General features: G+C 43.9%; 1 protein-coding gene across 8 annotated transcripts in view; it reads left to right on the forward strand.

The window, feature by feature from the left end:
- Nucleotides 1–17,353, forward strand: part of LOC143276220 (proto-oncogene vav-like) — a 107,944-nt gene that overhangs the window by 52,259 nt on the left and 38,332 nt on the right. For 3 of the 8 annotated variants that reach the window (XM_076580680.1, XM_076580683.1, XM_076580687.1), the window contains 3 exons: nt 935–955; nt 10,567–10,656; nt 12,357–12,371. In XM_076580680.1, the coding sequence (XP_076436795.1) occupies nt 935–955; nt 10,567–10,656; nt 12,357–12,371 (126 nt within the window). The remainder of the gene's footprint in view (nt 1–934; nt 956–10,566; nt 10,657–12,356; nt 12,372–17,353) is intronic. The other 5 variants (XM_076580681.1, XM_076580685.1, XM_076580682.1 and 2 more) reach the window with 3 other exon arrangements.

Genomic DNA, 17,353 nt, shown 5'->3' on the forward strand with positions numbered 1-17,353 from the left:
CACTGTAGTTGCCGCACACTGCATCCCAGCACTTCACTGTGGAGAATTCTGGTGCATTGGTTGGTTTGCTCATGGATGTCATCATACATATATATATATATATATATATTCCATCAATCATGCAAGCATTGGTTGGGTTATTACCTGTAATTATACATGATATTAATCGACACCTTTGGTTATTTGTGTTACTGTTCCAAGCCTTGGTGATTCCCACACAGATTGTTTGCTACCTGTAATCATTCATTTATGATTGATTGATACCTGTGTTACTGTCTTAACCTTTGATGGTTCACACAAGCATTTGGTTGTTACTTGTAGTTATGTATCAGTAATTCATATATGTATGGTTATTTGTCTGTCTAATCTTTTGGCGATTTGTGCATACCGTTTCCCTGAGCTTGTGCACGGTTTAATTTGGTAGGCCAGTCAATTGTTTCATTGTAGCCAGGTTGAGGTTTAGTTTGTCCAAGTGTTAGTACTATATATTGTTGTTACTTTCATTGTTTTGATCACATTGTTGATAACTGACCAGCAGTGTTTGTTGTGTTGTTGTCTGTGAACAACAAAGGTCAGCAGTCACCATGCTGTTGTTTAATGCAGTGATCACCCACCTGCACTGTTATCACATCACATAGCACCATGTTGGTGACATCACAGAGTTCCATGTTAATGACATCACAGTGCTTGGTGTTGATGACATCACAGAGCTCCATGTTGATGACATCACATTGCTCCATGTTGATGACATCACAGAGCTCCATGTTGATGACATCACATAGCTCCATGTTCATGACATCACATAGCTCCTTGTTGACATGTCCCACAATTCATGATGTGTGTGCCGTGCGCCTGGCAGTGAAGGGCATGTCTGTTTGTGTCATGTGACCGGGCGCCTTGTTCTGATTGGTCCCTTTCTTCTCCCCCATTGTAGATGGTGGACAAAATCTTGTGGGTAAGCTCATCTCGTGTGTGTGTGTGTGTGTTCACTGTGGTCGTGTCTGTGTGTGTATATGTTCACTGTGGCTTCTGCCCCCTGGCTTGGCGTGCTGAGGTGTCACCAGGGGGTACTGCTCTGTGTTTGCGTGTGTGTGTGAGTGAGAGAGAGAGAGAGAGAGAGAGAGTGTGTGTGTGTTTGTGACCATGTAGACCAGTCACTTTGCTTCTTATTCCTCTCCTCTCTGGACGGGGTCTGTGGTCGTACTCCTCTGCTTCCTGTGTGAAAAGAAGACAGGCATTGTGGGATAGACGCACTGGTCCTGCAGGTGGAGGAGGTTTAATGTTGCACAAGTCATGCCTTCATTCAGTCAGAATATTCAGTCATGATGCACAAGTTATACGTTTATTCAGTCAGAATATTCAGTCGTGTTGCACAAGTCATGCCTTGATTCAGTCAGAATATTTAGTTATGATGCACAAGTTATATGTTTATTCATTCAGAATATCAAATCATGTTGTACATGTTATACTTTCTTTCATTCAGATTATCAAATTATGTTGCACATGTTGTAGTTTCATACATTCAGATTATCAAATCATGTTGCACATGTTGTAGTTTCATACATTCAGATTATCAAATCATGTTGCACATGTTGTACTAATCTAACTGTGCAGACTGTGCCTGAGATAATCACTTCCTGAAGTCGTCCTAACCCTTCATTGGGTTGGAAAACGTCGAACAGGAAATCATTTCCAGTATAAGAAAGGCATTGTTAGAGAGGTGCAGCAGTAGTTAATACATGTACACACACACACAAACATCACGCACAGTGTAGTAGTCAGCAACCTTCAGTCACAGGTCCTGGGAGACGGTGGAGTGGTGCAGTGGGTGATGTATCTGCCTCAGCCATGGGCCGTGTCTTGACAGGCTAGTTGCCGAATGGTATTTTCTCCCACACTTTACGAGGGACAGGCTGCCATTTTGTAATCTATGAACATACACACACACACACACACACACAAAAAACAAACAAACCATCACGTACACCATGCACTGAAAATACAAATAAGACATGACAAAAACTGAATGATGGAATCAGGGAATCCAGTCTTGACAGTGCAGGTCTTCTTTTCCACACTCTCTTGCATGTAGCTGTCTGGTCTGTGTGACGGTATTACCTGTAGCTGTTACCTGTAGCTGTCTGGTCTCTGTGACGGTCTGACCTGTAGCTGTCTGGTCTCTGTGACGGTCTGACCTGTAGCTGTCTGGACTCTGTGACGGTCTGACCTGTAGCTGTGTGGACTCTGTGACGGTCTTACCTGTAGCTGTGACGGTCTTACCTGTAGCTGTCTGGACTCTGTGACGGTCTTACCTGTAGCTGTGACGGTCTGACCTGTAGCTGTCTGGCCTCTGTGACGGTCTTACCTGTAGCTGTGACGGTCTTACCTGTAGCTGTCTGGAATCTGTGACGGTCTTACCTGTAGCTGTCTGGTCTCTGTGATGGTCTTACCTGTAGCTGTGACAGTCTTACCTGTAGCTGTCTGGTCTCTGTGACGGTCTTACCTGTAGCTGTCTGGACTCTGTGACGGTCTTACCTGTAGCTGTGACGGTCTTACCTGTAGCTGTCTGGTCTCTGAGACGGTCTTACCTGTAGCTGTGTGGACTCTGTGACGGTCTTACCTGTAGCTGTGACGGTCTTACCTGTAGCAGTCTGGTCTCTGTGACGGTCTGACCTGTAGCTGTGTGGACTCTGTGACGGTCTTACCTGTAGCTGTGACGGTCTTACCTGTAGCAGTCTGGTCTCTGTGACGGTCTGACCTGTAGCTGTGTGGACTCTGTGACGTCTAGCTGTCTGGACTCTGTGACGGTCTTACCTGTAGCTGTCTGGACTCTGTGACGGTCTGACCTGTAGCTGTCTGGTCTCTGTGACGGTCTTACCTGTAGCTGTCTGGACTCTGTGACGGTCTTACCTGTAGCTGTGACGGTCTTACCTGTAGCTGTCTGGTCTCTGAGACGGTCTTACCTGTAGCTGTCTGGACTCTGTGACGGTCTTACCTGTAGCTGTGTGGACTCTGTGACGGTCTTACCTGTAGCTGTGACGGTCTTACCTGTAGCAGTCTGGTCTCTGTGACGGTCTGACCTGTAGCTGTGTGGACTCTGTGACGGTCTTACCTGTAGCTGTGACGGTCTTACCTGTAGCTGTCTGGTCTCTGTGACGGTCTTACCTGTAGCTGTGTGGACTCTGTGACGGTCTTACCTGTAGCTGTGACGGTCTTACCTGTAGCTGTCTGGTCTCTGTGACGGTCTTACCTGTAGCTGTCTGGCCTCTGTGACGGTCTTACCTGTAGCTGTCTGGTCTCTGTGACGGTTTTACCTGTAGCTGTCTGGACTCTGTGACGGTCTTACCTGTAGCTGTGACGGTCTTACCTGTAGCTGTCTGGTCTCTGTGATGTTCTTACCTGTAGCTGTGATGGTCTTACCTGTAGCTGTTTGGTCTCTGTCTGTCGTACCTCCGTGACTGTCTTACCTGTCACCAGTCACACACCTGTATGACTGTAGCAACTTGTGTATTCCTTTCTCATCACGTCACTGTAGCTATTTTATCATCGTTTCAACTGTCTCCATCCTCCCTCCCCCCAACCACACCCCCACCCCCAGCCCCTTCCTCTCTCTCTGCCCTGCCCTGCGCTGTCTAACACAGGCTGTGACCCCAGTGGTTGGCTTTCGCATGGCATGTGCATGTTGTTGTTGTTGTTGTCTGCAGCAGGGAAAATGTTGTCCAACCTGCTGTAGACATGACGCTGGATGTTGTTGTGGAGACCGCAGTCTGCAGTGTGTGTGTGTGTGTGTGTGTGTGTGTGTGTGTGTGTGTGTGTGTGTGTGTGTGTGTGAGAGAGAGAGAGAGAGAGACCTGAAAGCAGCGCATGCTTCACAGTAGTTTACTATTGGCTGGGGAAGGGGTAGACAGAATAACAGAGAAGCGACTAAGCCATTATTGTCGTTAGAAGGGGGCTTAGTAGGTGGGTTCCTAAGTACGTTAAAACAGAACTGGCACCACTGAACACCACCGAAGTGACTCAGCAGCAGTGCAGAGTCTCCTCTGGTGTGTGGCCTCCTGGCGACCTAACATCGATGGTTCCCTGTGGACTGTCGACGCTGGAACTGCGACGGACGAACCCGGGTGTGGCCGTGTATGGGGGAATCTAAATGAGCGGCATGGGAGTAATGCCACTGAAACGGAGCAGATGATGGGGCAGCAAAAAAAAAAAAAAAAGAAGAAGAACAGAGAAGTGGGTGTCAGTGGAGGTGTATGCCGCTGTGTTGAGGGGTGCACTCCATACCAGTGTCAGTGAACGGTATCTTGTGCCTTTTTTTTTTTTTTTTTTTCTAGGGGGTAGCATGTTTTGCCATTCTTATTGAGGGTGCATGCACTTTATGCCATTGTTATTCAGAGGTGCTTTTCATCCCACTGTTATTGAGGGTACTGTTTATCGCCATTGATAATGAGGGTGCCGCTTATCCCATTCTTATTGAGGGTGCCATATATCCCATTCTGATTGAGGATGCCACTTATCCCATTCTTATTGAGGTTACCACTTATCCCATTCTTATTGAGGGTGCCACTTATTCCATTCTTATTGAGGGTGCCATATATCCCATTCTTATTGAGGGTGCCACTTATTCCATTCTGATTGAGGGTGCCATATATCCCATTGTTATTGAGGGTACTATCTATCCCATTCTGATTGAGGAAGCCATATATCCCATTCTGATTGAGGATGCCACATATGCTGTTCTTATTGAGGGTGCCATATATCCCATTCTTATTGAGGGTGCCATATTTCCCATTCTGATTGAGGATGCCACATATTCTATTCTTATTGAGGGTGCCATATATCCCATTCTTATTGAGGGTGCCATATATCCCATTCTTATTGAGGGTACCATATATCCCATTCTGACTGAGGGCACCATATATTCCATTCTCATTGAGGGTACCATCTATCCCATTCTGATTGAGGGTGCCATATATCCCATTCTGATTGAGGGTGCCATATATCCCGTTCTTATTGAGGGTGCCATATATCCCATTCTTATTGAGGGTGCCATATATCCCATTGCTACTCATGGAGGCTTTTCATCCCATCTTATCCCATTGAGTATGGCTGCCTGCATGGCTGGATAAAAACGGCCATACCCGTAAAAGCCTACTCATGTACATACTAGTGAATGTGGGAGTTGCAGCCCACGAATGAAGAAAATCCCATTGATATTGAGGGTGCATTTTCTCCCTTTGTTACTGAGCTTATGTTGTATCTGACTGCGATGGTCTTCATTCCATTTTTATTGAGGGTGCACCTTTTGAGGGTGCCAAATATCCCATTGTTGTTGAGGATACACCTTTTGAGGGTGCCAAATATCCCATTGTTGTTGAAGGTGCACCTTTTGAGGGTGCTAAATATCCCATTTTTAGTGACAGTGCACCTTTTGAGGGTGCCAAATATCCCATTGCTGTTGAGGGTGCACCTTTTGAGGGTGCCAAATATCCCATTGTTAGTGAGGGTGCACCTTTTGAGAGTGCCAAATATCCCATTGTTAGTGAGGGTGCATCTTTTGAGGGTGCCAAATATCCTATTGTTTATGAGGGTACACCTTTTGAGGGTGCTAAATATCCCATTGTCAGTGAGAGTGCACCTTTTGAGGGTGCCAGATATCCCATTGTTAGTGAGAGTGCACCTTTTGAGGGTGCCAAATATGCCATTGTTAGTGAGGGTGCACCTTTTGAGGGTGCCAAATATCCCATTGTTAGTGAGGGTGCACCTTTTGAGGGTGCCAAATATCCCATTGTTAGTGAGGGTGCACCTTTTGAGGGTGCCAAATATCCCATTGTTAGTGAGGGTGCACCTTTTGAGGGTGCCAAATATCCCATTGTTGTTGAGGGTGCACCTTTTGAGGGTGCCAAATATCCCATTGTTGTTGAGGGTGCCAAATATCCCATTGTTAGTGAGAGTGCACTTTTTAGGGCTCCAAATATCCCATTGTTAGTGAGGGTGCACCTTTTGAGAGTGCCAAATATCCTATTGTTAGTGAGGGTGTACCTTTTGAGGGTGCCAAATATCCCATTGTTGTTGAGGGTGCACCTTTTGACAGTGCCAAATATCCCATTGCTGTTGAGGGAGCACCTTTTGAGGGTGCCAAATATCCCATTGTTGTTGAGGGTGCACCTTTTGAGGGTGCCAAATATCCCATTGTTTATGAGGGTGCACCTTTTGAGGGTGCCAAATATCCCATTGTTATTGAGGGTTCACCTTTTGAGGGTGCCAAATATCCCATTGTTATTCAGGGTGCACCTTTTGAGGGTGCCAAATATCCCATTGTTAGTGAGGGTGCACCAAAGAACAGTATTTTCGAAGGACAGTATTGTTAAAGTACTGCTGATGCCTGTGTTGAGTTGTGAATGATGTGTGGTAAACCAGACCTGTAGGATGTAGTAGCAGTCCTGTTGAGAGTGGCACTGAATGCTTTCTTGCTTGAAGCATATGCTGCCTCCTGGGATGTTGAGAACTGTTCTCGAGGCCTGGCGTTTTTCAGGGAGATCTCAAGACATTTGTTGAGGGCTGTATTGTTCACACAGTGTTGAGGGCTGTATTGTATTGTTCACACAGTGTTGAGGGCTGTATTGTATTGTCCACACAGCGTTGAGGGGTGTATCCTGTTGTTCACACAGCGTTGAGGGCTGTATTGTGTTGTTCACACAGTGTTGAGGGCTGTATTGTTCACACAGTGTTGAGGGGTGTATTGTATTGTTCACACAGTGTTGAGGGGTGTATTGTTCACACAGTGTTGAGGGGTGTAATGTTCACACAGTGTTGAGGGGTGTACAGTGTTGAGGGCTGTATTGTATTGTCCACCCAGCATTGAGGGGTGTATTGTATTGTTCACACAGCGTTGAGGGGTGTATTGTATTGTTCACACAGCTTTGAGGGCTGTATTGTTCACACAGTGTTGAGGGTTGTATTGTATTGTTCACACAGTGTTGAAGGCTGTATTGTTCACACAGTGTTGAGGGCTGTATTGTATTGTTCACAGTGTTGAGGGCTGTATTGCATTGTTCACACAGTGTTGAGGGCTGTATTGCATTGTTCACACATTGTTGAGGGCTGTATTGTTCACACATTGTTGAGGGCTGTATTGTTCACAGTGTTGAGGCCTGTGATGTTCACACAGTGTTGAGGGCTGTATTGTATTATTGAGGGATGCTTATTTTTGTCTTTGACTCTGAGGAGTCTGTTCTGTTCCAGGTCCTTAAAAAGGAGGTGTCTTTTTTCTGTAGATGCAAATTGTACCCACGCAGTCCTTTGATTTTTAATGCTTTGCTTTTGGGGTCTTTTGTTTGCTGCCATCATTGAAAGGCAGACGCTGGGCTAGTTTTCACCTTGAATGTTGAAGGTTTTGACAACATTTTGTTCATTAATGAAAGGCTAATGTTGGACTAGTTTTCACGTTGAATGTTGAAGGTTTTGACAACATTTTGTTCATTAATGAAAGGCTAATGTTGGACTAGTTTTCACGTTGAATGTTTTTGTTTTTTTTTTTGCCAACATTTTGTTTTTGTACACTAGGTGAGGATTTCCACAGGTCATTGGTGTGCACTCGGTCATTGTATGTCATTGCTACGATTTAAGTTATCAAGTTAGAGAATGTGTGTACCTGTTTTCTTTCTGCACGCAGTGTTGTATGGGACAGAGCATCGCTTGCGCATTGAAAGCATTTTGGGTTGAAAGAAGCGCTTTGTTTGCTCAGTAGGTACCCCTGTTCCTTTTTGCATTTTAACCATGTCATCTTGGTGTGACAAGGGATATACCTTGAGTAGAAGTCATTATTCTGTGTGTGGCAATAACGTGTGAGAGTGTTGTGGGGAATGCATGTTATCAGTGTGACATGTGAGAATGTTGTGAGAAATGCATGTTATCAGTGTGTGAGAGTGTTGTGGGAAATGCATGTTATCAGTGTGTGAGAGTGTTGTGGGAAATGCATGTTATCAGTGTGTGAGAGTGTTGTGGGAAATGCATGTTATCAGTGTGTGAGAGTGTTGTGGGAAATGCATGTTACCAGTGTGTGAGAGTGTTGTGGGGAATGCATGTTATCAGTGTGTGAGAGTGTTGTGGGAAATGCATGTTATCAGTGTGTGAGAGTGTTGTGGGGAATGCATGTTATCAGTGTGTGAGGGTGTTGTGGGGAATGCATGTTATCAGTGTGTGAGAGTGTTGTGGGGAATGCATGTTATCAGTGTGTGAGAGTGTTGTGGGAAATGCATGTTATCAGTGTGTGAGAGTGTTATGGGGAATGCTTGTTATCAATGTGTGAGAGTGTTGTGGGAAATGCATGTTATCAGTGTGTGAGAGTGTTGTGGGGAATGCATGTTATCAGTGTGTGAGAGTGTTGTGGGGAATGCATGTTACCAGTGTGTGAGAGTGTTGTGGGAAATGCATGTTATCAGTGTGTGAGAGTCTTGTGGGAAATGCATGTTATCAGTGTGTGAGAGTGTTGTGGGGAATGCTTGTTATCAATGTGTGAGAGTGTTGTGGGAAATGTATGTTATCAGTGTATGAGAGTGTTGTGGGAAATGCATGTTATCAGTGTGTGAGAGTGTTGTGGGGAATGCATGTTATCAGTGTGTGAGAGTGTTGTGGGGAATGCATGTTATCAGTGTGTGAGAGTCTTGTGGGAAATGCATGTTATCAGTGTGTGAGAGTGTTGTGGGGAATGCTTGTTATCAATGTGTGAGAGTGTTGTGGGAAATGTATGTTATCAGTGTGTGAGAGTGTTGTGGGAAATGCATGTTACCAGTGTGTGAGAGTGTTGTGGGAAATGCATGTTACCAGTGTGTGAGAGTGTTGTGGGAAATGTATGTTATCAGTGTGTGAGAGTGTTGTGGGGAATGCATGTTAACAGTGTGTGAGAGTGTTGTGGGAAATGCATGTTACCAGTGTGTGAGAGTGTTGTGGGGAATGCATGTTATCAGTGTGTGAGAGTGTTGTGGGAAATGCATGTTATCAGTGTGCGAGAGTGTTGTGGGAAATGCATGTTACCAGTGTGTGAGAGTGTTGTGGGAAATGCACGTTATCAGTGTGTGAGGGTGTTGTGGGGAATGCACGTTATCAGTGTGTGAGAGTGTTGTGGGGAATGCTTGTTATCAGTGTGTGAGGGTGTTGTGGGAAATGCACGTTATCAGTGTGGGTGAATGGTGCAGTGCATGGCGTGGCGTGGCGCACAGCCAGACCTCCCAGTCACCTGTATCACAGTGCATGGTCCCTGCATGCAGCCAGCTGGATTCGGTGACACTCAGCAGGCGTTGCCAGTTTTACTGGGGCGTCCAGTTTGGGTTGATGCACTTTGTATCCCTCTCCTGATGTTGTGATGACGTCATTTTGCATAGAACCATTGATGAATTAATTGTGTTGGTTATTGATATGGAGGACCAGTGTGCGTGGTGTGTGTGTGTGTGTGTGTGTGTTCATGTATTTGTGGTGTGTGTTTGTATATGGTGAGTGTGGTGTGTGTGTGTGCGTGTGCGCGCGCATGTATGTGCGTGTATGCCTGTATACATATGCACACGGCCGTGAAAAAGAAAGAAGTGTGTGCCGTGTGTGGGGAAGAAGGTACCTGCATGTCTGGGTGAGAGGAGCAGAGCAAGAGAATGTGAGATTTATGGTTGTGTGTGCGTGTGGAAAATAGAGGATGTGAGATTTATGTCTGTGTGTGTGTGTGTGTGGAAAACAGAGGATGTGAGATTTATGTCTGTGTGTGGAAAACAGGATGTGAGATTTATGTCTGTGTGTGGAAAACAGAGAATGTGAGATTTATGTCTGTATGTGGAAAACAGAGAATGAGAGATTTTTATTTGTGTGTGGAAAACAGAGAATGTGAGATTTATGTCTGTATGTGGAAAACAGAGGATGTGAGATTTTTGTCTGTATGTGGAAAACAGAGGATGTGAGATTTATGTCTGTGTGTGGAAAACAGAGGATGTGAGATTTATGTCTGTATGTGGAAAACAGAGGATGTGAGATTTATGTCTGTATGTGGAAAACAGAGGATGTGAGATTTATGTCTGTGTGTGGAAATCAGAGGGTGCAGTGTGGTGGTGTGGTGTGGTGTGTCGTGGCATGGTGTGGTGTGGTGTGGTACAGTATGGTGGTGTGGTGTGGTGTGGTGTGGTACAGTGTGGTGATGTTGTGTGTCATGGTGTGGTGTGGTACAGTGTGGTGATGTTGTGTGTCATGGTGTGGTGTGGTACAGTGTGGTGATGTGGTGTGTCATGGTGTGGTGCAGTGTGGTGGTGTGGTGTGTCATGGCATGGTGTGGTGTGGTACAGTGTGGTGGTATGGTGTGGTGTGTCGTGGCATGGTGTGGTGTGGTGTGGTACAGTGTGGTGGTGTGGTGTGTCGTGGCATGGTGTGGTGTGGTGTGGTACAGTGTGGTGTTGTGGTGTGGTGTGTCATGGCATGGTGTGGTGTGGTGTGGTACAGTGTGGTGTTGTGGTGTGGTGTGGTACAGTGTGGTGGCTGTGCTGTGCTGTGCTGTGCTGTACAGACTGCACTGACTGCTGGCTGTGTGTACAGGGAGAGGCCTACAGCTTCAAAGATGCCATCGTGCTGGGCGAGTACAAGACAGAGGACACTGCTGTGCTCAACGACAAGAAGGGAGAGAAGGTACAGTGCACTGCCCAGTTCTCTCCCTTCCCTCCCTCTTGGGGGGAATCCCAGATGATTTGTGTTCTGTTTCGAATGAAAGATGATTTGTATTCTGTTTGGATTGAATGATGAACTGCATTCTGTTTGGATTGAAACATAAATTGTGTTCTGTTTGGAATGAATGATGATTTGTCTTCTGTTGTTTTGCCATCTTGTTTGGAATGAACGATGATTTGTCTTCTGTTGTTTTGTCATCTTGTTTGGAATGAACGATGATTTGTCTTCTGTTGTTTTGTCATCTGTTTGGAATGAACAAGTTTTGTCATCTGTTTGGAATGAACAATGATTTGTCTTCTGTTTGGGATTAACGATGATTTGTCTTCTGTTGTTTTGCCATCTTGTTTGGAATGAACGATGATTTGTCTTCTGTTGTTTTGTCAACGATGATTTGTGTTCTGTTTGGAATGAATGATGAAATGTATTCATTGTGGTATGAAAGATGAGTTCTGTGTTCTGTTTGGAATGAATGATGATTTGTGTTCTGTTTGGAATGAATGATGTATTGTGTTCTGTTTGGAACAAATGATGAAATGTATTCATTGTGGTATGAAAGATGAAATGTGTTCTGTTTGGAATGAATGATGAAATGTGTTGTGTTTGGAATGAACAATGAAATGTGGTTCTGTTTGGAATGAACGATGATTTGTGTTCTGTTTGGAATGAACGATGATTTGTGTTCTGTTTGGAATGAATGATGAAATGTGGTTCTGTTCGGAATGAACGATGAAATGTGTTCTGTTTGGAATGAATGATGATTTGTGTTCTGTTTGGAATGAACGATGATTTGTGTTCTGTTTGGAATGAATGATGAAATGTGGTTCTGTTCGGAATGAACGATGAAATGTGTTCTGTTTGAATCAATGATGATTTGTGTTCTGTTTGGAATGAACGATGATTTGTGTTCTGTTTGGAATGAATGATGAAATTTGGAATGATGAATGTGGTTCTGTTCGGAATGAACGATGAAATGTGTTCTGTTTGGAATGAATGATGATTTGTCTTCTGTTTGGAATGAACGATGATTTGTGTTCTGTTTGGAATGAATGATGAAATGTGGTTCTGTTCGGAATGAACGATGAAATGTGTTCTGTTTGGAATCAGTGATGATTTGTGTTCTGTTTGGAATGAACGATGATTTGTCTTCTGTTTGGAATGAATGATGAAATGTGTTCTGTTTGGAATGAATGATGAAATGTGGTTCTGTTTGGAATGAACAATGATTTGTCTTCTGTTTGGAATGTGTTCTGTTTGGAATGAATGATGAAATGTGTTCTGTTTGGAATGAATGATGAAATGTGGTTCTGTTTGGAATGAACGATGATTTGTCTTCTATTAGGAATGAACGATGAAATGTGTTGAGTGCAGTGTAATCATGTTGTATCTTGATAGTGTCACCTCTTTGTCTATTGTACATCTTAAGTGTTTGTACGTGAGCCAGTTTTTTCTGATATTGGTGTACTTGTGAAGGATTCGTTTTCTGTAAAGAGCAGCTCACTGTGTGTAGAACAGTGAGTCTGTGGTGGCCTGTCTGTGTGTGTGTGTGTGTGTGTGTGTGTGTGTGTCGTGTGTGTTTGTGTATGTGAGTGAGTGTTTCTCTGTGTGTGTGTGTGTGTGTGTGGATGGAAGGACTGACGCGTGGTGTTGCTGACTGTTTTCAGGCTGCACAGAGAGGGGTAACGCCTTCCTTCCTTCCTTCCTTCCTTCTTTCCTTCCTTTCTTTGGCCTCCTAGCTTCTCTCTCCCCATAGCAATTCCTGTGCTTTCGTGTACGCCACCTACAACCCCGCCCTCTCTCTCCCTCCCCCTGCACACAGTGGTAGCTGGCACAGAGCAGCAGGTCCCATTCCACCTGTCCCGTTTCACCTGGTTCCATTCCACCTGTCCTGTTTCACCTGGTTCCATTTCACCTGGTCCCATTCCACATGGTTCCATTTCACCTGGTCCCATTTCACCTGGTCCCATTCCACATGGTCCCATTTCACCTGGTTCCATTCCACCTGTCCCATTTCACCTGGTCCCATTCCACATGGTTCCATTTCACCTGGTCCCATTCCACATGGTCCAATTTCACCTGGTCCCATTCCACATGGTCCCATTCCACATGGTCCCATTTCACCTGGTTCCATTCCACCTGTCCCATTTCACCTGGTCCCATTCCACATGGTTCCATTTCACCTGGTCCCATTCCACATGGTCCCATTTCACCTGGTTCCATTCCACCTGTCCCATTTCACCTGGTCCCATTTCACCTGGTCCCATTCCACATGGTTCCATTTCACCTGGTCCCATTCCACATGGTTCCATTTCACCTGGTCCCATTTCACCTGGTCCCATTTCACATGGTTCCATTTCACCTGGTTCCATTCCACCTGGTCCCATTCCACATGGTTCCATTTCACCTGGTCCCATTTCACCTGGTTCCATTTCACCTGTCCCATTTCACCTGGTCCCATTTCACCTGGTCTCATTCCACCTGGTCCCATTTCACCGGGTCCCATTTCACCTGGTTTCATTTCACCTGGTTCCATTTCACCTGGTTCCATTTCACCTGTTATATTTCACCTGGTTCCATTCCACCTGTCCCATTTCACCTGGTCCCATTTCACCTGGTTCCATTCCATCTGTCCCATTTCACCTGGTCCCATTTCACCTGGTTCCATTTCATCTGGTTCCATTCCACCTGTCCCATTTCACCTGGTCCCATTTCACCTGGTTCCATTTCACCTGTCCCATTCCACATGGTCCCATTTCACCTGGTTCCATTCCACCTGTCCCATTCCACCTGGTCCCATTTCACCTGGTCCCATTCCACATGGTTCCATTTCACCTGGTCCCATTCCACATGGTTCCATTTCACCTGGTCCCATTTCACCTGGTCCCATTTCACATGGTTCCATTTCACCTGGTTCCATTCCACCTGGTCCCATTCCACATGGTTCCATTTCACCTGGTCCCATTTCACCTGGTTCCATTTCACCTGGTCCCATTTCACCTGGTTCCATTCCACCTGTCCCATTTCACCTGGTCCCATTCCACCTGTCCCATTTCACCTGGTCCCATTTCACCTGGTTTCATTTCACCTGGTTCCATTTCACCTGATTCCATTCCACCTGTCATATTTCACCCGGTTCCATTCCACCTGTCCCATTTCACCTGGTTCCATTCCACCTGTCCCATTTCACCTGGTTCCATTCCACCTGTCCCGTTTCACCTGGTTCCATTCCACCTGGTTCCATTTCATCTGGTTCCATTCCTCCTAGTCCCATTTCACCTGGTTCCATTTCACCTGGTCCCATGGTCCCATTTCACCTGGCTCCATTTCACCTGGTCCCATTATTCCATTTCACCTGGTTCCATTCCACCTGGTCCCATTGTCCCATTTCACCTGGCTCCATTTCATCTGGTTCCATTTCACCCTGTACCATTCCACCTGGTCCCATTCCACCCACTCTGTTATGTGCTGCCATAGTCACTGACATTTTGAGAGTTTGACTGTGCATCGCGTTTTGCCTTCCTGCCGCTCATGTTTGGCCCGTTCAGTCTGCAGACATGCAGACACACACACACACACACACACACACATACACACTCATTCGCACACTTACACACACACGCATGCACGCCCCCCAGCGCCCCTCCCTCCTCCTCCCCCCCACCCCCGTCCTCCCCACACACACACACCAACATTATTGTTGTTGTGTCGTTATCGTTATTGTTGATATTGTTGTCACAAGGACATATTGGAAGACTAGGCAGTGCCTAGAATCTTTATCCTTGAGTAATTAAGTTCTTAAATCTTGAGTGCATAGGCAAATTGTAAATAGGCAAATAGGGATCACCAGTTTGGTAACAGGGCAAAGGGAAAAGGCAAAAAGGATGACAGCGACAGACAGTCTGTTCAGACTAACCACATCATGGTACCTTTCCATCAGTATTAGCTGTGGAAAGCTTCTGTATATCATACACAGCCAAGACATGATATTTTCCCTATCATACACAGCCAAGACATGATATTTTCCCTATCATACACAGCTGTCATACACAACCAAGACGTATTTTCCCTATCATACACAGCCAGGACATATTTTCCGTGCACTCTTTTTGTAGTTTCATGTATTTACAACTTGTTGAAGCCACCACCACGTATACAATCATCACGTATCAATTTATAACCTGTAGAAGACTCAGTCACATAATAACCATGACATATTTGCCATGTACTCTGTTAACACGTATTCATAACTTGTGAAAGCCTCCATGATATATACATATTTTCCATGTTCTCTATTTACGCATATTTATAACTTTTGGAAGCCTTCATGATATATACATATTTTCCATGTACTCTATTTATGCATAACTTTTGGAAGCCTCCATGATATATATACAACCAATATGTATATTTACCTGTATTGTATTTACATGTATTTATAACTTGTTGAAAGCCTCTATGACATATATACAGTATTATTATGATACTCCTCCTGGAAAACATATGTGACCAAGACATGTACAACAAAGACTAACAACCATGACACGTACAACCAGGACATTTACAAGCATGACATTTACCACAGTGACATTTATAAGCATGACATAACCACAGTGATGTTTACAACCACAGTGACATTAACCCTTTCGCTGCCAGGAAAATAAAATTTAAGGGAAATCTATTTGCCAGGGGGTTTTTTTCACAAAAAAACGGGTATAAATTTTCCAAAAATTCTGTGCTCTTTGTTATTGGAGAAAGACCCATAAAAGTATATATTTTCTGAAAGGTAAATGAATAAAGAATACAAAACACATGCTGTTTTCCCATTTCATATATTTTTAGTGACATGCTGTTGTTTTGAAATCAGTGTTTTGTTTTTTGTCACATTTTCAACTTGTTCATTTCAAACATTAGTCAGATAATTTGCACAAAAATATCATATTTTCTGGACAAATGGATATCTGCAAACACAAAATCATACTAGAACAACCACAATATACATATATTTTTTAAGAGATAGATGCACAATGCATTGTGACTTCTCCAAGTGATAATATGGATGTGAGGCCACGCCCCCTCTGTCTCCACCCGCCTCCTCTTCACCCCTCTCACACTGTCACTTGATCCAGTTCTTATGAGACCGCGTTGGCTGAGTCCCAGGAATATCGCATTGGCTGAGTGCCAAGAATATCGCGTTGGCTGAGTGCCAAGAATATCGCTCACACTGTGTCCTGGTAATAATTTGGTCATGTTCTGTCGTCTGCTAACATCTATACAGCCAGCCACTCTCTTGATTGCTCCCTTTATTTTCTATCAAATCATCCTATAAATGTTCATCGCTGTCTTCTCCTTTGAATTTATGCTTCAATTCTTTCAGAGCATCAGCTAAAGAAAGAAATCTTGGTTGATTTAGTTCGTCACGATCACATGTCTTGAGCGAGCGAGGAGAGAAGTCAGGCAAACACTTGGACAGTGACCCAACCAAAACGTTTAAATAAAGGACTGCTTCATGACATAGATGGGGTTTCTAGCTATGAATAGAATCTAGAACGATTCTTCAGGCTAAAGCTACCACTATTTTTGTCAACGAAGTGAATGCAAACCAGGGAAAAATCAGAATATTTCGATGATGAGTTATCTCGTCATTGTGGCAGTGAAGCATACATGCTTGCCATGACGAGTTATCTCGTCATACAGGCAGCCTAAGGGTTAACAGCCATCAAATGCAACAGTGACATACACACCACAATGACATGTATGACCATGACCAATACAGCCAACAAATACGGAACAAAACATGTTTCAGGTTGAGGCTTTTGTTCGAATTCCATTATCTCAACAAAATATTACAATGCAGACTGATGGATTCATGTAGATCTGTATCATAGATAATCAATATCAATTAGCTGTACAAACAAAATATTATAGTACAGACTGTTTGAAATGTGTAGATCTATATCATCAATAATAAATAAAAAAGTAGCAGTACAAACTATTATAATACAGACTGACAGAAACATGTACATCTGTATCATACGTATTAATTATGATACAGACTGATGGAAACATGTACATCTGTGTCATACATACTAATCATCATACAGACTGACGGAAACATGTACATCTGTGTCATACATATTATGATACAGACTGATGGAAACATGTACATCTGTGTCATACATATTATGATACAGACTGATGGAAACATGTACATCTGTGTCATGCATACTAATCATCATACAGACTGATGGAAACATGTACATCTGTGTCATACATACTAATCATCATACAGACTGACGGAAACATGTACATCTGTGTCATACATACTAATCATCATACAGACTGACGGAAACATGTACATCTGTGTCATACATATTAATTATCATACAGACTGTTGGAAACATGTACATCTGTACCATACATATTAATTATCATACAGACTGACGGAAACATGTACATCAGTGTCATACATACTAATCATCATACAGACTGATGGAAACATGTACATCTGTACCATACATATTAATTATCATTCAGACTGTTGGAAACATGTACATCTGTACCATACATATTAATTATCATACAGACTGACGGAAACATGTACATCAGTGTCATACATACTAATCATCATACAGACTTATGGAAACATGTACATCTGTACCAT

Source organism: Babylonia areolata, chromosome 31 (assembly GCF_041734735.1).
Source record: "Babylonia areolata isolate BAREFJ2019XMU chromosome 31, ASM4173473v1, whole genome shotgun sequence".
NCBI classification, from domain to species: domain Eukaryota; kingdom Metazoa; phylum Mollusca; class Gastropoda; order Neogastropoda; family Buccinidae; genus Babylonia; species Babylonia areolata.